General features: G+C 46.9%; 1 protein-coding gene and 1 long non-coding RNA gene across 8 annotated transcripts in view; one reads left to right on the top strand and one right to left on the bottom strand.

Moving 5' to 3' along the window:
- The window catches only part of LOC125501161, a 31,508-nt gene extending 21,711 nt beyond the window's left edge, over positions 1 to 9,797 (top strand). Inside the window, exons 2-3 of one of the 3 annotated variants that reach the window (XR_007278690.1) lie at positions 8,954 to 9,080; positions 9,143 to 9,797. This is a non-coding gene — a long non-coding RNA (uncharacterized LOC125501161). Of the gene's footprint in view, positions 1 to 8,930; positions 9,081 to 9,142 lie in introns of all 3 variants that reach the window. The other 2 variants (XR_007278688.1, XR_007278689.1) reach the window with 2 other exon arrangements.
- Positions 1 to 25,093, bottom strand: part of LOC105684368 (Down syndrome cell adhesion molecule-like protein Dscam2) — a 72,133-nt gene that overhangs the window by 39,774 nt on the left and 7,266 nt on the right. For all 5 annotated transcript variants that reach the window (XM_048656330.1, XM_048656326.1, XM_048656328.1 and 2 more), the window contains exon 2: positions 17,233 to 17,352. In XM_048656330.1, the coding sequence (XP_048512287.1) occupies positions 17,233 to 17,305 (73 nt within the window). In that variant the 5' untranslated portion in view covers positions 17,306 to 17,352. The remainder of the gene's footprint in view (positions 1 to 17,232; positions 17,353 to 25,093) is intronic.

The raw sequence follows: 25,093 nt of genomic DNA, 5'->3' as shown, positions 1-25,093 counted from the left end.
TGTCCCGTCCAGTCCGTACCCTCCGCGTTCTCTCTGTATTCAGCCCCGGTCCGACCGGGTCGACGTGCGGCTCCAGATCCTGCGGATCCCCGCAGGTTCGGGTCCAGCTCCGAATCCCATTGGGCGGTGTTCCGTATTCAAGCACTGAGCAGTGATTAATTACAGAAGCGCGTTCTACTTGTGCCACGTTACGCCGTACCGCCGTACGCCGTACGCCGTACCTTGGCACGGACAGCATCAACATCAGACCAACACTCAGATATATTGGATTAGCAGGGGGCTCGTGCTAAAGCCTAGGTCGTACGCTCGGTATACCTTGCGACACGTTTCCAAGCCCCGCGGGTTACCAAGCAACCCCCGCTCAGCGGTGCCTTTTCGTTCGAATATGCCGTCCGCCGCCTCCGCGTCTCACCGAGCCGCTGCCGTACGCGGACATAATTGGCCGAATTTAACGTATGCTATTTCCATTCGCGGAAGGAACCGAAAAATAGTGTCTGAAAAAATAATGGAAGAGAACGCGAAGAGTGAACAATGGCTATCGCATCGAATAAGAAGGTTAGGTCAGGTGTTTCCGTTTTTACTTTTTTCAAAGTTGAGGTTAGGTGGTGTAGGTTAACAGCGATGTTTGTCGACTCGTTTGTTCGTCTAACGTGGAGAAGCGTTGTTTTCTTTTTTCTTTTTCGTTTTTTTTTTTTTCTCTCTTCATAATATTTCTCCTCGCGCGCGAATCGTCATTCTTCGACAGAGATATGTATTTCTAACGGGTGGAATCGGAATCGCAAATCGGGGGAATTAAACGAAACCCGTAGCCGTAACGATATTCAATTACTTGAAATGATTATTGAATAAATGTATATAAAGTTCTCGAGGGAAAAAGTGCTCCGCAGACTCCGACAGAGTCAACAAGAAATGGAAAAAAATGGCAAAAAGAAGAAGGAAAGAAAAGAAAAAAAAGAAAAGAAAAGAAAAAAAAAAAGAAACGCGTCAATGAAGACATCCTTCGACTCCGAATTAAAATGTATTCGGTTCTCGCGATCCGTGCGTCGAGAAGTCGAGTTTCTGCTCGCGATATTTCACAATACCTAGTTCGCGGATTAGTCGTACATTGTTCCGCGCCAATCATTGTGTTAAAAAAAAAACAAAAAAAACAAAGATGTGAAAAACAAGAGAAAAAAAAAAAAGAAAAGAAGGCAAACAGAAACGAGGAGAAAAGAAAAAATGCATTTGCTGCGGCTCGACAAAACCCAGGGCGCCACCGATAGGTCGTACCCGTCATTTGTTCCGCTTCGAATGGAAACTCAACGCCGCTATTCCAATCCACACTCCGTGCCGCTCGACGACGACGAGAAGGAGGGGGGGGGGTTGCGTTCGCATATGCCGGTGATCATCATTCTTCCGTTATTTACGCTCGGCTCTCGTTGCGCGGGATGTGCGCCGATGGCATAAAAGTATATTTATTAATGGACGGGTGATCATTTATACACGGTGACTATTTTCCGTACCCCTTTTCATGCGCGTCGTCGGCATCGGGTACGCTCGCGGATCGATGCTTTTGCGAAACTAGTTTGACTAAAGAAACGCAAGTTGCTCCGTTCGCGGTCGATCCGTAGGAATAAAAGTGGTCGTGTATCGGAACGAGGGGTGGCGGTTGTACCAGCGAGCGAGCGAGCGGGTCGGCGCAGTTTTGCCTATCGAAAATGGCACGTGAAATCGATCGAACAAACGTAAAGTAGATGTACAAAGTGGTGGTGTATATATATATATATATATGATGCGGCCCTCGCAGCGCATTCCTCCGAGAGTTAATCCCTTCGTACCTCGTAGACTGTGACTGGCAATTTCAGCCGTCTTCTGCTCCGTCTCCATTTCCGTCTCCATTTCCATCTCTGTATTCGTATATTCTCTCTCTCTCCCTATCTATCTCTATATCTCGCGCGTTTCTTGATCGATTTGTCGATTCGTAATATCACGAAACTCTCATAGTAAATGGATTGTAATGTTCGCGGAATTCGAGCTCTCTCACCCCCCCCCCCCCCCCTCCCCTCCCCCAGCTTCACCGCGACTTATCACGTTCCTCCCAGCACATATATTTTTTCCAGGGGGCCTCGGCAATCAACCTCAACTTCATGCTAGACCGAAGTCTGAACGCCCCCAAGTCCCAGGGTTTCAGTATCTCCCGATTCGTTTAAGGAAATTCCTCCGTTTGCTTGATCGGCGAGAAAAATCTCCGATTTCGTCCCCACGGGTGGCGCAATCAACGTGGTGGGTCAAAAAATCTTCGACTCGCACGCGCCCTTTTCCCTCCGACGATATTTTCCTACACGTATACGTCTGACGCGGACACTCCGGCGGGGAATTTTCGTACCTCCCGACGAATTATTAATAGATTCCGACGATATTTTTCACACCCCATCGAGCCGCGGAGTGTTCAATTATCCAACACCATCTCTCGGCTGTATCGGCGGCGTGCGAACGTCTCGAGGAATTTATCCCGATCAGGCGCACGTACGGGGCGGCGAGGCGGGTGGCGCTCCGGAGTCCTTCGAGTACCTCCGGTAATTCTGGGACAATTTCCATCATCACCTCCGAACTTCCCGGCGTATACATCTCACTTCACGGCGGCGGTAAGAGCGCGGGACTTCAGCCGACAACCCGTTTCACGCTAATCGAAATTTACGGGTACTTTCCGAGCGACTGGCTTGCGGCTTCCTCGCCGCGCGCGCCTCTTTATTCTTCCCCGCTTTCGCCCGCCCGCCCGCCCTTCTGCGGGGCCGTTACTCGCCGATGGACCGAGAGTCGTGACGACTGCCGTAAACACGTGAAATAGACCCGGTAGGCGAGATATGGGGAAATCCGCGATGCACCCGACGTTATCCGTTGCGATATTTTTTTTCTCCTTTCCCCCCCCCCCCCCCCCCTCCAGCGCGCGAGAGAGAGTTCCACTTCAGACACCCCGAGTTTCGGAGGTTCGTTCGGAGGGCGGTTGGCGTTGCCAAATTTTCTGCAAAAAATCAACCGTCCTTCGTGAAAGGATAAAAACGGAAAAACGAAAAAAAGAAAACAACAACTCACTCAGCCCCTAAAAATGGAGGCACGAAAACCTGCTCCTATGATTGCCAAAAAACATGATGTATGTACAGCGCTTTTGTTTTATACGGGTGCAGTGCAAACACGTTGGATAAAAATCCGCACCCTCCGTTTTTGTTTTGATTTTTTTTTCTCGTCGAGCGATCGCGTTTTTTTTGTTTTTTGTTTTTTCGTTTTTTTGTCATTTTTGTTTTAATTTTTTACCGAGCGCGAGGGTGACTGAAAATTTTCTACGCCAAGGTACACGCCGGTTGCTTTCGATATTCAATACGGTAGGAAAACTTTATCCGGCGGGCGATGGGGGGGGGGGGGGGGGGGAGGCGTTCGTCATGGAGAGAAAATTAACGAGCGAAAGATTCTCGGGCCATCTCCTCCGGGTCGGGTAAAATATGCTCCCCATGCATTTATGGAACACCTGAACGAGTCGTCGGTAGGGTTTCCGACCATCGAGGTGGGTTTCTGTGCCCGTTGGTTATTCAAAACTATGGAAGTTCCCCGTCTACCGCGTAGACTCGGTACACCGATGACTAGTCTAGACTCCGGGGCCATGACTGGTGTGTTCGAAATCCGACCAACCAACGAACGGGAAATTCTAAGGTCTCCGGGGAACAACGGTAGCCTTTCGCGCTATTTATAAAACTGCGGGTAATGAATTGAGAACAATTAACGCCGTTGGTTGAGGAAAACAAAAAACAAAAAACAAAAAAAGAGAAAAAAAGGAAAAAGAAGAAATTTCTAAACCGATCTCCGTATTTCACTCCGTAGCAAAGAGCGTATTGTGTCAAGTAGCGAAACGGTCGCGTAACATTGTTACACACGTTGAATTCATATAACGGGGTACGTGTGCTGCCTTTTACCCCGTGTATCGCGAAATAGGGTTCGCCGGGTACTCGTGAACTACGGAGGCATGACAGGATGCTCGAGCGCAACAATACAATAGAATATCGATCAGGTGAGGAAGATACAGTTGCCTCGCCGGTGAGAAGAGAGAAAAGAGGAGAGACGCTCTCGCGGATACGAGAGGGCGAGACGAACGGGGTGGTACGGGGTTGTTCAGCGAGAATAAAGAACCCGCCGGGATACAACGCGGGAACGAGAGAGAGCAGCGGGTAGAGGGTTCCAAGTAAACCCTCCGGGGATATCTTGGATTAACTACTCTCTCATCAGCACTCGCTGTTGTCATCCTTGATTGGCTGACATAACCTCAGCTACCGCCCGCTCTCTTCCAATCGACGATATTCCACGTCGAAACCGAACCTCCACCCTCCACCCCCCCCCCCCCCTTGCCCCTTTGGTGCGACGAAAAATGATGCGATCTCTCCGATGTACGTGCATCGTAATTGGTGGATCCGCTTTCTCGATTATTCGCTGTATTCACGTGCGAAGTTACCTTACGTTCGGAGTGAGCCTTAAATTATTCATAATCTGGTCATAAATTAGAGGCGAAAGGGCAGAGTTTCGGCGAGTAAGTGCGGAGAAACTGTAATTTCATACAATTCTCATTCAAGAGGAGAAGGAAACTGTTTTGGGTAGCACGTTTTAATTGCTCGAAACTGCGTTTATATGTGCATACACCCGATGCGGTTAAACATTGTTAATTACAATTTAAATAGAAGTGTGTATAAATTCTTCAAGCTACCCGATGGTTGGATGTGGTTTGGTAGTACATGCAAACCCCCATTGTTCGCAGCATTTGTAGCTGTAGACAATCCGCTGGTAATTACTTGGACGGTACGAACATTCGTGTTTATAATTAGGTGGATAATGGAGGGCGTGTTCCATTCTACTTACTCGATAATCCTCTAATCCGTGCTCAGGTTTTGTTACTCGACATCGGTAAAATGTCGACAATTGAGAAAAAAAAAAAAAAAAAAAAAAAAAAAACGAGCGAAACGGTATAACTCATCGTGGCGTCGACGAAAATACGTCGAGCGGCAACGCTATTTTTGCCTTTCCTTTTTTTTCCGATCGCTTCGTCTGGCTTCGTTACCCTTCGGACACGTTCCGTCCAGCCCGTGGCAATTTTTCTATGATGAAGAGCCTCCCTAGAGGAAATCTTTCGAAACAAGTCAAGTTTTCCGCGGGATACGCCGCCATTCACGAGAGAACGTAATTAAATGGACTGTCCTCGATAGGCGATGGTCTCTGTGTGCCCGCGGAGTGAAATAGTGTTGGTGAATTCGGTTGACGTGCACCTCTGGAGTATCCGGGTTCAACCGGTACTTTGGAGGAGCGAGTAGATGCCACCGTACGATATCCAGTTATCGTACGGCTTTCCCTGATAGTCCGGTTCTCCGATTAATTAGTTTGTAGAAATTAATCGGGTCCCTCGGGTGTCCGTTACGCGTGTGGATAATCAAAGCGCCAGAGTCCACCTCGGGTCCCTCTTGGTATCGGGGAAATATTTGGTACAACCAACGCTCCTCTGCGTTAGAACAATGAACTAACGTGGGACGCCTATCGGTGCCACCGTGCGATTAGGCGACGTTGAAACAACCCTTTTTTCATTGGACACCTGCACCTCCGTGATTCCAATGACTATCGATTGTTATTCAGCATCACAAAATTCAGCGACACAAAAGTCAGCGACATATTTATTCAACGTCGTCGTCTTTTTTTTCGACTGAAACAAAAATTGAACCTAACCTAGAACACGTTTCATTTTTTTATCTTCAGACTTTCAAATGTTGTGACCAGAATTTTATCAACATTCCGAAAACACGAAACAAGCTGACGTTTTGTATCAAGGGCTAAGGATCCTAAGGACGTACCCCTAAGTTTTTGCACTTTCCTACGATAAATAACGGCAATGTCTTGCTACCAGAGTAAGCGAGAGAACCAATCAAAGTCACACGTAATGTGAAGATGAAAAACGACGCGCGAAACAGTTTTTCCTGAAATTCGTCGAATGGTTGTTTTTTTAATTATTATTATTATTTTCGCACTCAAAGCGCGAATTGGACGCAATCACGTCGACACGCCGGCCGGAAGGGCGTATCCTAACCTGAAAATAATTTTTTTTTTGTCCATATTTTCGGATACGCCCTTATGGCAGCATCCCCAGAATTCTTCCGAATTACTTCTTTTCGGTACTCAATGTTGAGGTGGGAATCTCTCGGGACAGTGAACGTTAAATATTCCGCCTTCGGGTAAACGTTGATTCCGCATAAAGTTTACTCGTGGAATCTAAAAGCTCAGAGTTCCAAGCTGAAATCGCGTTAGTCCGGGTGGACAGCGATCGTAAGCACGCGAGCGTAACGCTACGCATTCTCGCACACACGTCTCATTTGTAATACGGAGACTGAAGTTGATCCTGACGAGAGGGGGTCGAAGTGGACGGCCGACGTTGAACGGCTCACGTTCATGCGATGATCACGGCTCGGGACTCAACCGAGCATTACGTAAACTGCAAGTGCGTGCCGGGCGAAGATTCTATTTTCTCTTCTCGTCACTGAGACGGAATAGAAGCGACGCTGGAGCATGTTTCTTTGAAGCGAAAGTTCCTCAGTGGGTAGTACGAAGTTTATTGTTGGCTCCGACTACAGAGGTTGCAATTTTCCCATCCAATCGAGGCATCGACTTTGCCATCCAGCGAAATATTGTTCAATTAAGCGTCGTTCGTATGCCCTCATCAAACGATAGTGAAAACTTCATTTTCTCAGTCTGCTTCCGTCGCAATTATATGGACGGTATCGAATGATTGAACAAATTTTTCTTCACGGATCGCATGTACACCGACCGTGTTCATAGGTGAAATATGTAAACACGACGCTATCTGATTTAGGTTCTCGCAAAAGATCCCTAGTCGAATTTACAGCAGCGCCACAGCAGAGGTGGGGGGGATCGCATCGACCGGCCACGATCTGTTATGATCCACGACGTGTTAACCTCACGAAACTGACACAGCCATTCAACGATGATTTAACTATAAACGAGACGCGTTGGCAGTCTGACGGAGTTAGCAGTTAGAAGTTAGCATGCAATTATTATCCTTAATGCGTCTCGTTTATTGTCCTTTTCTTACAACACTCATTTCGAATGCATCAACGGCAAGTGTTTACTCTGTCATCGACGGATATCATCCTATCCTATTTAATTCACCGTATCATTTCTCTGATCAAAATAACAACATCGGTCGTGGTTTCTACGATATTATCGACCGATAGATTCTAATATTTTCGGTAAACACGCCGTGGATCATAACAGATCGTGGCCGGTCGATGCGATCCCCCCCACCACTGCTGTAAATTCGACTAGGGATATTTTGCGAGAACCTAAATCAGATAGCGTCGTGTTTACATATTTCACTGATGAACACGTTCGGTGTACATTCGGTTCAATAGTAAGTGGTGTAGTTGAACATTACGCGATGAGATTTAGGTTGGCACAGAATATCCCTAGGAGGATTTTACGTTCGTATCACCACTGCTTTAAATTTCGCCTGGGGATATTTTGTGCCAACCTGAATCTCATCGCGTAATATCTAATTGTACCACTTATGATTAAGCCAAGTGTACAACGCGACCCGCAGCTTTGATCTCTCGATGGTCGAATGGAGAGGATGATCGAGGAGAGATAAAAATGATCGGAACCGTTGCTCACCGGGTCTGACGAAGACGAATGGACGCGAAGTCCGTCGATCGCATATAACTGGCGCCGATTTTCATATCGGTCGCGAATGTCGTAGTTCGAATTTCGACGCGCATTGTTTCATTCCCACGGGTTGTCCATGGCGATTCCCAATCTACGGAGGAATTCCCGACAACCGTGCGTGTAAACATTCAAATATTTTGTAGCGCCGGTCGCGTCCCTTCGCCCTTGTAATCAAATTCAACCCTATTACGGACAATAGAACCTTCACCTCGTCTCCTACAGGTTCTTCGCCCATAACCCCGCTGGGGCCATCCACTTCACTCTCCACTCTCAACACTACGGTGTTCAGTCTCCGACCTTAAAGTTCCACCGTACCTCCCCGCGGGCTAGGGTTCCACGATCTGCTAACAGAATTAATATTGATTGAACCAAGTCACGTCGCTTCACTGGCTTGAATATAGCCGAAGGTGTTGCGAGCCGCCCCGTCTCCGTGCCATCGCTCTCGCCAGATTTTCGGCGTCTGTGCCATTCGCCCAGCAATTTGCTGCCGGAGCGACGACGAAATTGCAGGTAAAAATTACGCGCAGGTACAATACCGAAGGTGACTCGGTACGAGCGTGGAGATTATATTTCCCCCCCGCTGAATTACTCCGGTCGGTAGGTAGAGGGAGGGGACAGGTTTGTGGTACGCTCAACGCAATTTCCTCTTGAATCAGGTCGTTGCTTAGTGACATTATATCAAATTTGAATCGCGGATATTACCTGGTCTGCTGCTTTCCCCGATTCGAGTTCTACAGTCCTACGCCGGGAGAGCAGCCAGCCATTTCGAATAATTTATAAACTAGTGCGATCACAGTATCGATTGAATTAAATCGTTCTAGGTGACGGGGGAAGCCCGTGAGAACCATCGATCGCTCGCGGTTGTTACTTCTCGGGTTGTACACGTCTCACAACTTCGTACTACCTCGAAACGTACTGCAACGCCGATGTTTTCACGCCCAATTAAACCCGCGGAAACTCCTCGCTTCAATTCCCCCCCCCCCCCCCTCCGTCCACCCTCCACCCTCCCTCCCTCCCCCGCAACGCCTTCCTCTCGCACCCCGGAGGTACGGCAGTCTCTCCTTTACGAATTCCATTCCTCTTCGGAATCCATTCTGTAAATTCATCCCTCGGAATCTATTCCGTTTCTGAGGGACCCATTTTGCCGTAATTACATTGTTTTTTTTTTTTCTTCATTCTTTTTTATTCAGTAGAGATAATCACCGAATTTTAGGTTAGACTAGGGGAGAAAATCTAGTGTCACTCCTAAGTTGGCGGCACTGATGACATGGATCAACGTCAATGGGTGGAATTTATTTTTCCACGTACTAGCGGCGGCTGTGCGACTCTTCTGGAACGCGGTACGTCCTACGTTACACAATTGACTTCGAGCTTGTTAATTATCGATTTCTTTCGTGAAAAGCCTTTTTTCTATGCGCGAACCCTCTCTCGAGACGCCATCAGGGAACAATAGATTGGGTTTAGCTGGCATAGAGCATTTCAGTGTTCCGGGATTTCCACATCCCTCGATGCCTGAGCGGAAAAAGTGTTGACAACACCTGGAAAAATATACCCCCCCGAAGTAACGCGAGCCCAAGTGAATTTTAGGAGAAAATATTTCGTGAAGGTGGCGAAGAAAGTGAGAAAAGTATGAGAGGAAAAAGTGAAGAGGAACGCCCCAGGGGGCCACGAAACTCCGCTGGATACTTTGAACAATAAACTATTATCATCGCAAAAAAGAAAAAAAAAAAAAAAATGCTCGGCAAAGTGAATTAATTTTTTTTTTTTCTTTGCTCTTTTGATCCGACGACGCCAGTTCCAAGAATTTCTGGCCGTGAATTTGAAATTCAGAAACGCCCGACCATCATCTACGATATTCTTTTTTCTTTTTGCTCTACGACTAGACTGATCTGGACTAGAGCCGAGTTATGCCGTCTATGGCTTTGCATCTAGTCTATGTTTCTTCTTCTCAATTATGGAGGGTAGAGGTTAGGACCATCTCCGTGTACGGAAAGTGTCTATGAACCAGAGTACAATTGAAATGACGTTGCTATAGCTTAAGTCCAACGTTTAAAAGAAACCCCCAAAAAAAATCAATGTTTGAAAACTATGGAATTTAGGGTTAAAATATTTATTTGGAGAATGAAATTTGTAGCAAAATTTTTATTAAAAAAATTGCTGTATATTCATAACCGCCAAGTTTCATTGTCAGATTGAACCCTTATTGCCTATTAGCGTCGTTCTGGTGATTTCTCAAACTACTATTGGTCGCTTTCCGGTGGTTATTTTTTCGTTGAAAATCCTACATGAGTCGTCTCTCTTCACCTCTACCCTGCATTACATATTTTCAGCCAAGACGTGCTACCTGTGTTGTCATGTCCTGTGACGCTTGTGCGTTATAATTGTGAATCAAATACATAATCTTGTGGCGAATGCTTGATTTGCAATGTAGTTCGCATTCATTGGTCCTACCAATCCACTTTCGCAACACTCTCCAAGCCGGGCTACGAATTGAGCGCATAATCATCAACGATGAGTAAGTTTAACCTAAAATGTAGATGTATGATCATCAAGTTATGGAAAATGTCTTATAATTATAAGTACATTGTAATTACCCTCGTAACTGTTACCTGAAACTTCAGACTAATGTTCGGCCGCAAGAGGGTGCTTTGAAATGCACCGTTAGCTTCTTCACCTTTGAATTTGTACCTTGAATTCGGTTAGTAAGGGTAGACTGAACTTGATAAAAGAGATTAGGCGCCCGATTTTTCGAGGATGAGAATCGGTTGAAGGGTCATTTTTAAGCGGTAGGCACTTGCCTATACGGATATATTTTATTTTGGCACACCGCGAAACTCGGTCGCTTAAAAATTTAACCCAAGCAAGATTTTCGGATAAAAATTTACTCCGACGATCACGTCGGGTAGAAATTCACGATCGTTATCGTTGAACATTGTCAGACGACGGAGATGATGAATATATTGAAAAACGATTGAGAATTTCCCTTCGCAAAAAGGTTGAGAATTCTTCTTCCTCTTGTTTTATTTTTATTATTTCCAGTTGCAGAGTTTCGTATAATATATTGAAAAAAGACACGGTTCGTAATAACTTATGCAAATGTAATCCCTCCGAGCACAGATAATTCCTGTTTTGGCTTTGAAAGGGTTTAAGAAAGTTCAGCCAGTGCAGGTGAGCTGAGCAGCTGCCTCATCCTTTTTTTTTTTCTTTTTTTATTGGTTTTCTCTGCTTTTCTCTCGGTAGCGAGAGCGCTCTCACACCTCCATTTCACGTCTCTGGAGAAAACCGAACGGCGTCGCCCTCTCTCCCTTTCCTTACTGTCCCTCTCTTCTTCTTTCTCTCTCTCTTTACAACTTTCTCCGAGGGGTAATCGAATAGTCGCCAGCAGCAGACTTGAACGTTAAAGCGCTCAATTAAGCTCTATCAGCTAGTCTCAACAAATTGCGAAGGACGTTAAGACGGTGGAAATTTTAAAACATCTTTCGAGGGCTTTGGAGGAAACAATTTCGTACACTGCGAACCAACAACCGGATAAAATTAAATTTTTCTCCCGCTCCCCCTGCCAATCGACACTTTTTTTTTTTTTTTTATCCTCATTTTCCTCGAAAAAAAACATCATCCGGAGAAGCTTCGCCGCTATCTTCGCACACGTGCGCGCCTCTCTCATTGTAATTGGTGAATTTTCACGGCGTTCAATTGCCACTGATTTTCCCCCAGTATGAAAATTATCAAAATCGGTCGAGTCACCAACGGTAAAATCGGCGGATCCGCGAGTGTCCATTTTCAACGTGAAAACTGAGTACAGCGATCAGATTTGATGAAATAATTTTCACAGCCATCGTGATAACGCTGTACGCGAGACAGATTCGAAATTTGAGAAACTCTTTAATCTCGAAAAAGTGAGACAGTTTATTTTTATTACGTTCGCAGTTTTTTTCAGGGTATGCGCGCTCAGTCATTGAACTTTAATCCTCGCACACCTGCGACCCCTAGTGCTCGTATCGCGACGTCACTGTGACGACTCCGCACATTAAAAACCCTTAATTAGGAACTCCGGCTGCAGAGGAGCTGCACTCGTTATACGCGTATGCAGCTAGGTTATACCACCGCGAAACACACATCGCGAGCTTTGGCATATTCAATGGGCTTTATGGGCGTAAATTGCTGCGTTTTCAACGCAGGCGAGACTATTTTTATAATGGCTTATATCGAGGCTGGTATAAAATGAACCGCTACCTGAACGCATAACGTAGAGACGTACGTTGTACGTACGCTAAACCGTACGGCGTAACGTCGCATCGATGACGAATCGCTGTTTATTTCAAGAAAGTATCTCGCGCTCGGCCTCTCCGTGGGAAAAGTCAGACACCGTTTTTCGAATCATCTATTTATCGGACTCTACGTGATTTGTAAGTTAAAAATATTCCCGTATATACCTATACCTCGATCCTTTCTTTTTTTTTTTGTTTCTTCTTCAGTTCTTCTTCCGTTGCAGGGGGAACGTTCGAAGAAAAATAGCCTTAGGTACTGCGAATTTGTATTTATAAGACGAAAAGTTTAGCCACTGTACGTTTTCTGTACATGTACAACGGGGTTGGGGTGGGGGGGGGGGGAGGGGGGGTGGAAGGGGGGCACCCGCCTCCTCGCTAGACTTGGTTATTATTCCCGCGAGTGAGAAGAAAGTCCCACCGTGCTGTAAAAGTTTACTCAACTTAAACAACCGAGTCACTCCTCATTCCCTCGCTCGCTCACTTGCTTTCTTTATAACGGTTGTTACAATTAACGCTTCTCAGAGTTAAGGTGACACCTATGTATACTTAACTACACCGATATGTACACGTCGCATATAGCCGTATGTATGTACATATTTATTTTGCACATCATCCGACTGCCCGCGTATCATTTTTTTTTTTTTGGCTTTTTTCTTTTTTCGGAACATTTCGAATTTTCATTTCCCGTACTCGATAGAGACTCGTTTAGCTTTTTTTTCTTGTTTTTTTGATTTCGTTTTTTTTTCCTTTTTTACCAAATTGAACAATACACGCACAAACGGGGGGAAAAAAAAAAAGAAGATTAATATGGGACGCACCGTAGTGGGTAACGGTTTTTTTTTGTTTTTTTTTTTGGAACCCCCCTTTGAAAAGCCTAGTTAAAAATTTCCATCATGCGTCTCTGTAGCCGCACCACGCCGTTTTAATTACAAAGGGTAGAAATTTACGTCGCTCTGGGTAGAACGGAATTGCAATTTCCGGATCACCCACGGCCACCGACGTCCGAACATGTCCGTTGTGTACAGTCGGTATAATCAGCATTATGCAATGATTGTGAGTAAATGAAGTTCGCCCGTTTCCCCCGTTGGTGTATACGTTCACGTGTGCGCGTCGTACACACGCTCCTCCCCAAAACTACATTTGCCCTTGCAATTATGTTTCTAATTAACGGAAACATCGTTTCACAAAGTTTGACATCGAGAGTTTTAATCGTCAATGCGAATTTATAGGACGAATCGCATTATCTCCACCCGTACTACCGATTCGATTAACCGTGTAACGAACCTTCGTAGAAGAAACTTTTATTGATCGTGTTGGAATTTTAATTCGTTCGAGTTGTTTTTCTTTTGTTTTTCGTTTTGCGGGAAAAGGGCGCCTACAATCTCGGATTCGAGCCCTTCGTAGTCCAGTACAAGCTCGAATAGCGTTGGCACTTTCTCAAGTGATTGAAACGTCTTCAAAGTTCCGTTAAATCTTAAGCGTCACATTTTGCCGACGGCAGAGAAAAAAAGAAAAAACGGGTGGAAATAAGAGAACGAATAAATAAATGGATAATCGAAATATTCGGAACGCGACATCGTCTCGCAGGCATCCGTCGGGCGGACGATTGCGATGATTTTTCCGATCCCTCTTTGAATCCGTCTAACCACGCGCGTTCCACGAGCACGAAGATGAATTAACACAAACACGAACGTTAAAATGGTATTGCGGAGTTAGCGCGCCGTTGAAAATGACGAGACGACAGCGACGACGACTACGACGACGTGGTCCTTTGAACTGAGTCCGACGAGATCAAAAGGTGCTCGTGGGTGAAATACGCCATCTACCAAAGCGGCAGACAGCCGTGATAATCAAATAGTACCCACACAACCGTAAGGTGTATCCCGAAACGGTCGAGTTTCAGCCCCGTCTTTTTTAAAACCTCGCGTAGGAGTTACTCAAACTCCGCAGAAATCCCGGTGATTCTGAACGGTCCCGGCGATACTCGGAAATTTTTTCATTTTTTTTCCCCTCGATCTCGTCATTCCGGACTCCTTCGAGTTCGAGGTTATCTCGGTTTCGAAGCGTGACGCCGAAACGCGAAAGTCCGGAACTTTCGCTGGACAACTGTCCTCGGTGGCCCCGACAAGATTCGAGGATCATTGATTCGATGAACGAAGTAGTGAGTTTTACGGGTCGTTTCCGAGGGCTGAAAACCGATGCCAATATCCAGGGCCGGGACGGACTTGCTTCGAAATTGTCGACGAGGGAGCGGCGAATGTGACTTGAGAGTTTCGGGGCGGTAGAGCGCGAATCCCTCTCGTGGAGTCAAACAGAAGCGACCAACCGTTAAATCGCGCCCTTCCACCAAGTTTCGCCTACACCGCTCGGATTTTGAACGGAGAAACAGAGGCCCTAAAATTATGACGACTGACACATAAACTCGGTCGGGTGGTTCTCGGAAACGTCATTTGTGAACTTCGGCCCCGCCGCAGGCTCAGGTTGTTGAGAATGTTGAAAAAAAAAATTGTTCGAAAACTATAAAAGAGCTCACAGTTTGAAAATTTTGATTATCTCCATATATAATCTTCCATTCAAATAACTCGGAAATTTTTTTGAAAGAAAATTGTTGCGATGGGCGATGATTTTTTATTCCAAAAGAAGAAATTCCTTCAAATTTTTATTCGGAACTTGTCGTAAAAACGAAGAATGAAGAGCCTCGAACCTCGTTGGAGTTCCGGCGCGAAAATCAATCCAATGACGTCACCGGGATATAAAATCCGGATGGCAAATTAGAAACCCTGGGAAAAGTATTGAAGAAGAAAATAAAATAACCTCAAAATGGCCGACCATTTTTACCTCGTCGTTCAATTTTTTCTCATAACGATTACCGAGCTCATTACACCGCACCTTGTGTTTCTCATTTTTTCTCGACTCTCTCAGGATGATCAAAAAATAAATTGAATCTTAGCGAGACGCCAATCAATTTTCGGCGTATTTTAACGACCATCGGTAAAAATCTGATGCAAAGGAAATTGGCGAAAAAAAAAAAAAAAAACTCAAGCGGTGGTAGCGGGTTCCGTATAGAGTTCCATGAAAAAGAGCGTGGCGTCAAACGAGAGTGGAGAAAAAAGTAAAGAAGCCGCCGAAACTCGATTTCCAGCATTTAGTGGAACGAACTCCGTTGCGTAATCCCGGCGGTGTTGACCTTAAATGACGGGCACCTTACGTGGCGTCCGAAACCACCGGCGGCGATACGTTCTCATTTCCGCCTACATCCGATCCGACCCGAACAAAATCCGACAGCTACCCTTTATATTTCCGCACCTTTTGTTCCGCTCGAACGTTCCGGGAACTCTGCGGTGTTTCCGACGCTACTTACTTTCGGGTGTTTCACGCCACGTACGAGGGCGGTAAATAAGTTGAGAGAAAACCCCACTCGGGGGGTCGGGGTTATAGGTAGCGTTAGCGCATAAAGGAGAATCAATTCGATTCCCTTAGCCGTCGTCCGACTACGGCGCCATTCTCACGGCTCGGGGTTCGCCGTGCGGGAGGAAAGAGACGGCGGCGGCGGCGGCGGCGGCGGCGGCGGGGGCGGGGGAGGAGAAGGCAGGCGACACCAACCCGTATCTATAAGTTCAGGAGTCTGTGAAAAGCGCGGAAGAATAAGGTAAAAGGTCGAAGGTGGAAAGCTCCGCTCGGCGCTCACACAACGGCACATGGGGCGTATATAACCGTAGTCGTCTCATCGGCAAAGTTGGAGCAACAAGTGTGTGCCTCCGTGGCAAACGTCTTTAAGAAACCACCCCACGATCGCTACCTCAACCTTCACGACTATTGCCCCCCTCCTCCCCCCCCCTAACCCCCCTAACCACCCCCCAACACCCCCGTCGCCCACTTCGACGCGACTCGACGCTACTTTCTCCGTCGCCGGCCAACTTGGCCTTTTTCTATTTTCGTCTTGGCTGTGGTGGGATCACCTTTAACGCGCAACACTTACTTCTGCACGCGTTCCTCCCGCGGCAGGATCGCTTTCCTTCACTTTTTCCGGCGTTGAAGAAGAAATCCTTGAAAAATTTTTACACTTTTTCGCATTTACAGATCGCCGCATCGGTTTCGCGTTTTCCGTTGATCGACGAACGGCCAATTACAACGGTGAAAGTATCGGCGAGTCGAAGGATCGTCCGGGCGGAAATAATCGTACCTCGGGTACGGTGGTACAGCGAGGAGGAACCCGGGGGGGGGGGAGCGGTTGATGCGGGCGGCCCAAACTGCGATAAATTCACACCGGTGCGCTCGGAAGAGTGCGGACGGGAATAAGCAGCGATAAAAAATTTAACGGCCTCCCTCAGCCAGCGAGAATATCTTCGGCTCCTCGTTTCGCACCCCCGAAACGAAGATTCGGCGGAGAGAACGGACGAGTTTTGACGCGATCCGTGAACCGGCAAATTCTCGTCGCAAACGAAGGTAAGAAAAAAAAAAAAAAGGTTGGAGAATTTCGAAAGATCGCGAGTCGAACGACTTATATTCGTTGTGATGTTTTCTTTCTTATTCTCGTGCGCTTTACGTTTTCAAAGGTCATTATTTACCCCGACGCATTTCCGTCCGGCCCTAAATCCGGGCGTCGAACGGTCGGGGATGGAGATTAATGGGGCGTCTGTGAACGGGAGCGTGAGTCCTTCCAACGAAAGCTATCGGGGCTGGCAGAATTTTCACGGTTTTACTTATCGCCGAATTTTACCCATCCCCCCCCCCCCCCCCCCCGCCGCTCACTCCTCGCCACCGAATACAACAGCTGTGGGCGAAGCTTTCGCGTTATATCAAAACCGGCGAATTCCCAGGAAATATTTCGGGAAATTCTTTGGCAAAGTTTCTTTATTTACTTCTTGATACAGAGATTCCTGGAAGTTGATACCGGGACTACGGTATTTCGCGTTCTACTCGCGACGATCCCACGTTTCCCAGAATTTCAATTTTCCCTCCAAAGTAGCGAGAATATTATGGAGGGCCGAGGCGTTTAATTATCCCGAGGTATTTTATTCTATTTTATCGTTGTTTTTATTATTATTATTATTATTATTATTATTATTATTTTCTTCCCGTTTTTTCACCTCCGCGAAACGTGGGTCTCGGTCGCGCGATTACGGGCGACGCCCATCGAAGGACGTCGTCGTTACGGTAGCGCCGAAAATCGGACGGCGTTAAAAAAATGACGTGGGATTTTTTTCAAAAAATAGTTACTCACCGCTGACGAAAACTACGATGACGAATAGGAACACGGCGTAGGAGGCCGTGTTTCGCTGTAGATAGCAGGCCATGGAGGTGGCCCGGAGCGCTTCGTGCGCTACGTCGATTCAGGTTCCTCCTGAAACAATACAAGCACGTCCAATCAATCAAGCTATCCATCTATCGCGCCCTGTCTATTCCTACGAACACGACCCTGCGCCCCACGTTCTACATGTTCCCCGGTCTCGACCGAGGCGTCCGTGTAAATTCGCGGAATCCGCGCTCGACATACACGTCGCGGTACACACGCGTAGAACGCGTAGGGGTCGAGAGGGAAAATTGGAGAAAACAAAAAAATTATTCCGGGGCGTGCGTCGGTCGATGGGAGAATTTATTTTCGGTTATCGCTAGTGCGGAACTCCGTATTTCGGACGTTCGCGTTCGCTGCGGCGAACGCGTCGCGTTACGCGTACCACTTCAATTCAATACACGGCTGATTTGAATCAACAATTGTTATCGTTACTTCTCGTCGTCGTTGTCTCTTCAGACGGGGCGGTTGTGAGCCCCTTGGGCGCGTCAGCGTCGGTTGAACGAAGTTGTTTCCATACGGCAAACTCCGCGGTTACCTTCACTCCTCGACACGTAACAATATGTCGCGCAACGTAAAACACTGGGAGGATCTAAATCGGGCGACAAAACACGCGGAAACACATGTCCGCGGTCCAAACAATCCCGCACAAGTTTCCGCCGCCGTTGACGTCGATGTCGATTTATTCCAGCGTCGACGTACTACACCGTGCGTCCGATGCGATTCGCGATTACGTTACACTCCGCGATCTCCGCGGTGGACGAATATCCTTACTTCAGTTCGATTCGATTCTCCTTTTATTTTTACTCGATTCAACGGTGACCAATTATTCAGCGAATTTTATACGGTCCGCGTCACGTCTCGCCCGTCCGTATCTGCTTGAAATTAATTTTTAAACTTCGTCGGTGATTCGTTCTGGAAAAAGACGTTCTTCGTTTATTTCTCATTTCGTTAATTTTCAGCTCCTTTCATAATTGAGATTGTCGAAAGTCGACGCCGAAAAGTACCGGATGCCGTCACCATCGCGCCACGGTTTGATGAGGTTATGTTATTCTCGGCGGTTGAATCGGAACTTTTTTATCGTTCTTCTCCGGAACGTGGAGTACACTTTTCCCCGGTAATGTTATTCAAACCAGAGCGGAACGCAGTGAGAAACAAAAGCAAGGTACACCCGTAAGAAAATATGAAGCCAAGGGAGTAGCTGCTCGGGATGAGAACGAAAGTCCTTGATTTTTGCGCGTTATCGGAGTGGCTGAATCTTGGGATGAAATTTATGTGCCAGAAGGAGGAGGAGGGGATAGGTGATATGTGGACGGCCACTTCCGCAGACACCTTCGGAACCATTGATTTTATACGATAATCAGATTTTCCACGGCGTTCAATTTCTCCGCCCATCTAGCTTCCGTTTCCCGTTTTATAACCTCCGGTATCCGCGGTATCTCATTTCTTTCCTTTTTCTTTTCATTTTTCCAAGGTTCTTCGAATATGAAATCATAAATATAAGTGAACGGACACGTATTCAATCTCCTTTATATTGGACTTCGACCATAAATATCAGCGTAATCAAGGGTGAAAGTCGGTAAATTTCATTGTTCATGAGACTTCCGGTTAGGTTATGTCGCGGAACCTAAAATAGAGTTTTCTCGGCATCGGCGGGATCCTTTTCTCTTTTTTTTTTTTCCAACGTCGACGGACGAGACCAGACTGGATCAGGGTGTGAGTAAAAAAAAAAGAAAGCAACGACGTTATCCGTCATTGCGTGATAAACAAAACTGAAAATTTCGGTAAAGGCTGTCGAGTGAAGTTCGTTCAATTTCGGGGATTTCGTGGACCACCTTCAGACGAGATGGAAGTGGAAAACGAGGTGTTTTGATTCAAGGGTTTGCTGAAATATTCATTCCTGATGAATAATTAATTAGCTACCGCGCGCGTAATCTTCCGCGGGGTATTTCGAAGCGGAAAATATATATATGGGCCATTCCACGTGAACCGGATCAGTCACCTCTCAGATATTTTTTTAATTTGGCATGTCGATTGTCCATGGGGAGTTAGATTTTTTGTGCCAAAGGATTTTTGAATTAGTGCAAATTTCGATTTATTATGAACAATCGAAAAATTGAGAGGCGGTTTCTTTAAAAAATCATAACTTCGTCAAAAATGATGTTAGATTTAATTTTTTTTTTTAAATTTACGCGGATGAGGCTATAGATTTATGAAAAAAATAAATGGTGCCGAAAAAGTTTATTTATCATTTGTTTATTTGACAATGAATTTTTAAATGATTTTTTAAAACACTGATGGATAGCACCGAAAAAATTTAAAAAAAATGCTGACATATACTTTGAACTATACTACAGCCTGTGAATTAATTTCAGAGATGCGTTCGGCTTTGTTTTCGAGTAAAAAATCATCGAAGTTGGCGGCGCGCATGAATTCGAGCTCGTCGACGCCTATGCGCGTGATGACGCGCGTCGAGCGACAGAGACCCTATCTACTCTCTCCGGACGCTACTTGGTGTACGCTCGACCGCGGTATTCACGAATCATTTTCGCGATGATAGACACCGTTTAAAAATCTGGAAAAAATTCCATAGCTTCCCCATAACACGGCAAAGCCATAGAGTAAGTTTCAGAGATGTGTTATTTCTCGTTTTCGAGATATCCGGACGCATTGGGACTCCGCGCTCGCTACTTGGTAGACACTCGGCGACGGAATTCACGAGTCATTTTCGCGATGATCGACACCGTTTAAAAATCTGAAAAAAAATTCCATAGCTTCCCCATAACACGGCAAAGCCATAGAGTAAGTTTCAGAGATGTGTTATTTCTCGTTTTCGAGATATCCGACGCATTGGGACTCCGCGCTCGCTACTTGGTAGACACTCGGCGACGGAATTCACGAGTCATTTTCGCGATGATCGACCACCGTTTAAAAATCTGGAAAAAATTCCATAGCTTCCCCATAACACGGCAAAGCCATAGAGTAAGTTTCAGAGATGTGTTATTTCTCGTTTTCGAGATATCCGGACGCATTGGGACTCCGCGCTCGCTACTTGGTAGACACTCGGCGACGGAATTCACGAGTCATTTTCGCGATGATCGACACCGTTTAAAAATCTGGAAAAAATTCCATAGCTTCCCCATAACACGGCAAAGCCATAGAGTAAGTTTCAGAGATGTGTTATTTCTCGTTTTCGAGATATCCGGACGCATTGGGACTCCGCGCTCGCTACTTGGACATATTAAGCCACAATAATATCTCAAAAACGAGAAATAACACATCTCTGGAATTTACTCTATCGCTTTGCCGTGTTATGGGGAAGCTATGGAATTTTTTCCAGATTTTTAAACGGTGTCGATCATCGCGAAAATGACTCGTGAATTCCGTCGCCGAGTGTCTACCAAGTAGCGAGCGCGGAGTCCCAATGCGTCCGGATATCTCGAAAACGAGAAATAACACATCTCTGAAACTTACTCTATGGCTTTGCCGTGTTAGGGGGAAGCTATGGAATTTTTTTCAGATTTTTAAACGGTGTCGATCATCGCGAAAATGACTCGTGAATTCCGTCGCCGAGTGTCTACCAAGTAGCGAGCGCGGAGTCCCAATGCGTCCGGATATCTCGAAAACGAGAAATAACTACATCTCTGAAACTTACTCTATGGCTTTGCCGTGTTATGGGGAAGCTATGGAATTTTTTCCAGATTTTTTAACGGTGTCTATCATCGCGAAAATGATTCGTGAATACCGCGGTCGAGCGTACACCAAGTAGCGTCCGGAGAGAGTAGATAGGGTCTCTGTCGCTCGACGCGCGTCATCACGCGCATAGGCGTCGACGAGCTCGAATTCATGCGCGCCGCCAACTTCGATGATTTTTTACTCGAAAACAAAGCCGAACGCATCTCTGAAATTAATTCACAGGCTGTAGTATAGTTCAAAGTATATGTCAGCATTTTTTTTTAAATTTTTCGGTGCTATCCATCAGTGTTTTAAAAATCATTTAAAAATTCATTGTCAAATAAACAAATGATAAATAAACTTTTTCGGCACGATTTATTTTTTTCATAAATCTATAGCCTCATCCGCGTAAATTTAAAAAAAAAAATTAAATCTAACATCATTTTTGACGAAGTTATGATTTTTTAAAGAAACCGCCTCTCAATTTTTCGATTGTTCATAATAAATCGAAATTTGCACTAATTCAAAAATCCTTTGGCACAAAAATCTAACTCCCCATGGACAATCGACATGCCAAATTAAAAAAATATCTGAGAGGTGACTGATCCGGTTCACGTGGAATGGCCCATATATATATATATTTATCTTCCTCCGAATGCCTTGGAGCGATATATCCGCCGGAGGGTTTGCCGGACTTTTTCCGCCCTCCGAAAAGCGATAGGCTGCTGCATGTTTTATCGGATGCCTTATATTTACACATGAGGGTTGAACTAATCAAAGATAAAACCATTGTCCCTGTTTTTCATTTTCATTTTTCTTCCCACCGACGCCGACGAAAAGGTCGCCGCTGTAATATGCTAAAAGGTCGGCGGAACCATTTTTTTCATTATTTTTTTTTTCTCCGCAGCTGAATCTGGATCGGGGAATTGAATTTCCAAATTCGAATCGAGTCTGGACGAAATATTTCTCTACCCCATAAGGAACGGACCTTTGGGAAAACGAAATCCCCCCTCCCGTCCCTATTTCACTTCGTTTTTCCACCTGCACGCCGACGCGACAATTTGAATAATTTCCTTCGAACCACTTTGCATAAAATATAGATCCTCGCGTTCGAGGCTCTCTTTCGGATGGGAGATCCGTACAGGTCCCACCGCAAGATGTGCTGCGAGTGGTATGATAAGTACAATGAGTTGTTACCGTGAACAATTTTCAAAACGCGTACAGCTGCGAGGAAGCTTCGAACCGAATCCAGAACTTATTCGAAAAAGTTATCGTCGTTTTGTCGAATATCCGTAACGCGGATACGTTTCAATTACCGGCAACAGGAACGTCGCCGGTGGATCGCCGATTCCCAGGTTCCCGATCGCGGCGAAAACGACGAAAATCGTTCGATGATTTCGAAAAAATTCCGCAACATCGAACCCCCAATACGGGGATTCGAGCCGCCTCGGCTCTCGTCGCTTTGAAATCGGTTCGTTGTGGAAATTCAAAGTGGGGGGGGGGGAGGGGGGTGTGGAACCAAAGTTGGTCGAAGGTAAGACCATTTCAAGTTCACGGAAGGAAGGAAGGAACCCTCGCTCGGCGAGGGAATCGCTCGCGACACTTCCAGGGGTTTCCTCGGCTCGGTCGCCTCGTTGATTCAAAGAGGTGTACAATCTGGAGCGTGAAATCGTTTGATTCGCCTCACGGCTGCACAGTCACGTCTTCCACTCGTCCCGTTTCTCGCTCACCCTTTCCCGAACGGCGCGGTCGCTCGGTCGGTCGGTCTCACCCTCGCGCCACCGAATCCCGAGAACCTCGGCAATCTTTCTTTCGTCAAACGTAGAAATAAAAAACCGCCCCCACTCGTCTCCGGCACCCAAAGCCGAAAGGATTAATAATTAGCCGCGATAATTGGGACCGGATCGGAGACAACGTCACTCACGATTGTCTGCCGGAGTTCGATGAAGGACGTTTTCTTTTCTTTTTTTTTCTTTTTTTTTCTCTTTCACGTCGACGTTGGAAAAACATGATCCCTGAAAAGGACTCGGAGAAGGACTTTTTTTGTGACGGATCGGCGACATGTGGAACGGTTCCGCGCATTCCGCTGGCGCGGCAACGTCTCCGTTTGACTTCGGGCGTACCGCCGAAGGACATTCCGACGACGATGCCCGAGGTTCCGTACGTCATGCCGTTCGGACGTTTGCGACGATATCGTTGAGTCGTACGTCACGATACGCGTCTTTTTCACCGTTTTCCCCGTTCGTTTCTCGGCTTCGCGGAGTGACGCCGGTATTAATCGTCGGTTCCAAAGGACGCGGAAAGACGTCTTTGAGCTTCTTGTTGCCGAGCTTTGTTCTCGATGAGGTATTGTTCCAAAGACCGACTACGGAGCCGAAACTCGCCGACGAATTTCCACCCGGAAATCCGATCCGCGAGGATCGTAGACTCGTACTCCTCTCTATCTCTCTCTCTCTAGCGGGATGTTTTTTTTTTCCACGCGAGGATCAAACCACGGTTAGCTTCGTCCCATCGCTACGAAACTCGAAGAGCATCCCTCGCCCGTCAAGCTGACGTCTCCCTGTACCTCGCTTCCATCCACCACCACCACCACCACCGCCACCACCGCCACCAGTACCGCCGTCACCGTCGTCACCGTCGTCGACGGGGTACTCCACGAGAGTCCTCTTTTTCTTCTTTCAGTGTCTCCACTCGTCCATATCCCTCTCATCCCCAAAGCCGAACCCCTAGCCGCCGACTTCACCAGCAGCCCCAGCCACCCGGCATCGCCATCGACGATACGCGAACGAATCCAGCGCTCAGTCACGTTGAAAGAATTCAAACTCTATATTCTATCGCAACCCTCAAGTGCGGCAACCACTTTCAAAATTAGTACCCGTCTGTCTTGCGAGGAGGGGAAACCTGACGGAACGCCGACCGCGGTGTGCGGTATACGTCGGTTTCGTCGTCGTCTCCCTCCAGGGGGTGGTGGTGGTGGCGGTGTCTTCGCGAAGAAAAAACAAAGAGCGTCAGGTACGGCTGGGCGATATAAATCCGGAATGAAACGGCGTATATGGCGGAACGCTCGTTGTTTTATTCAGGAACATGCACCCGAAGTGACACTATAGGGTGCGCCCGCTGCGGGCGATCCATGGACATTTTTCACTATTTCATCGGCGAAGCCTTTTATTTATCGAAGACTGATATACGAGCGCCGCAAATACCCGGAGAATTTCATTAAAATTATGACTCGCGGATATTGGGAAGCGGAACGTACGTCGAGGATCGCACGGAGGTATGCGGCTATACGACGCGGTGAATTCTGCGGGGGCTGAAACCAACCGACCGACCGACCGACCGACGAACGAACGAACGAACGAACGAACGAAGTGCGGCGCGATTGAGAGACGGAGAAAGGCGAGGCGGCCCGCATTTTTTGGCGTCCCGACGTTCCGGCTTCCCGGCCGCGATGAATCGCGAGATATTCGTCGATTCCTTCGATCCGCGACGCCCGCGTCAATCGAAGGCGAAACACACCCGGAATCCGTTCGCGCGATCGACCAATCGGTTTCCAAAAATTTCCGACCACCCGAACCCTCTTCGCGAGCGCGGACCGCTGACGGATTTCGGGAGATGAAAAAAACGTATTCGGCGTCAGAATCTTCGAGAATCCTTTGTCCTCCATTTTTCGCACAAAGTCAACCCGTCGCGCCAACCTAACCTAACTTTCCGCAACGGCAAACTTAGCCGACCGACAACATCGGATGAAAGTTTGGCCGGCGCGTGGGGTACTTCCGAACAACGAACGCGACACGCTCAGGGTGCGTTCTGCCGAGTCCGATCGCTCGGAATTTTCGTTGGCTCCGTCGCGAGTGTAGAATCGAGTGAAACGTAAAACGACACGTGGGCACGACAACGCCGAGCGAGGCCGCGAGTACCGCTGCCGCTGGTAAAACATGTTCGGGAATAAATGAAACACTCGTGTTTCAAAAAGCGCCGCAACGTAAAGAGAAGAAGAAGAGGAAGAAGAAGAAGAACCTCCAGCGGTCCGCCGCCGCCGCCGCCGCCGCGACGTACTGAATAAAAAGCACGAATTATACCGCCTCTCATGTAAAACATCATCGCCCCAACGTTTTCA

This window comes from Athalia rosae, chromosome 5 (genome assembly GCF_917208135.1).
Source record: "Athalia rosae chromosome 5, iyAthRosa1.1, whole genome shotgun sequence".
In the NCBI taxonomy this organism is placed as follows: domain Eukaryota; kingdom Metazoa; phylum Arthropoda; class Insecta; order Hymenoptera; family Athaliidae; genus Athalia; species Athalia rosae.
Note: the sequence above shows the minus strand (reverse complement) of the source record. Positions and strands in the feature narration are given on the sequence as shown.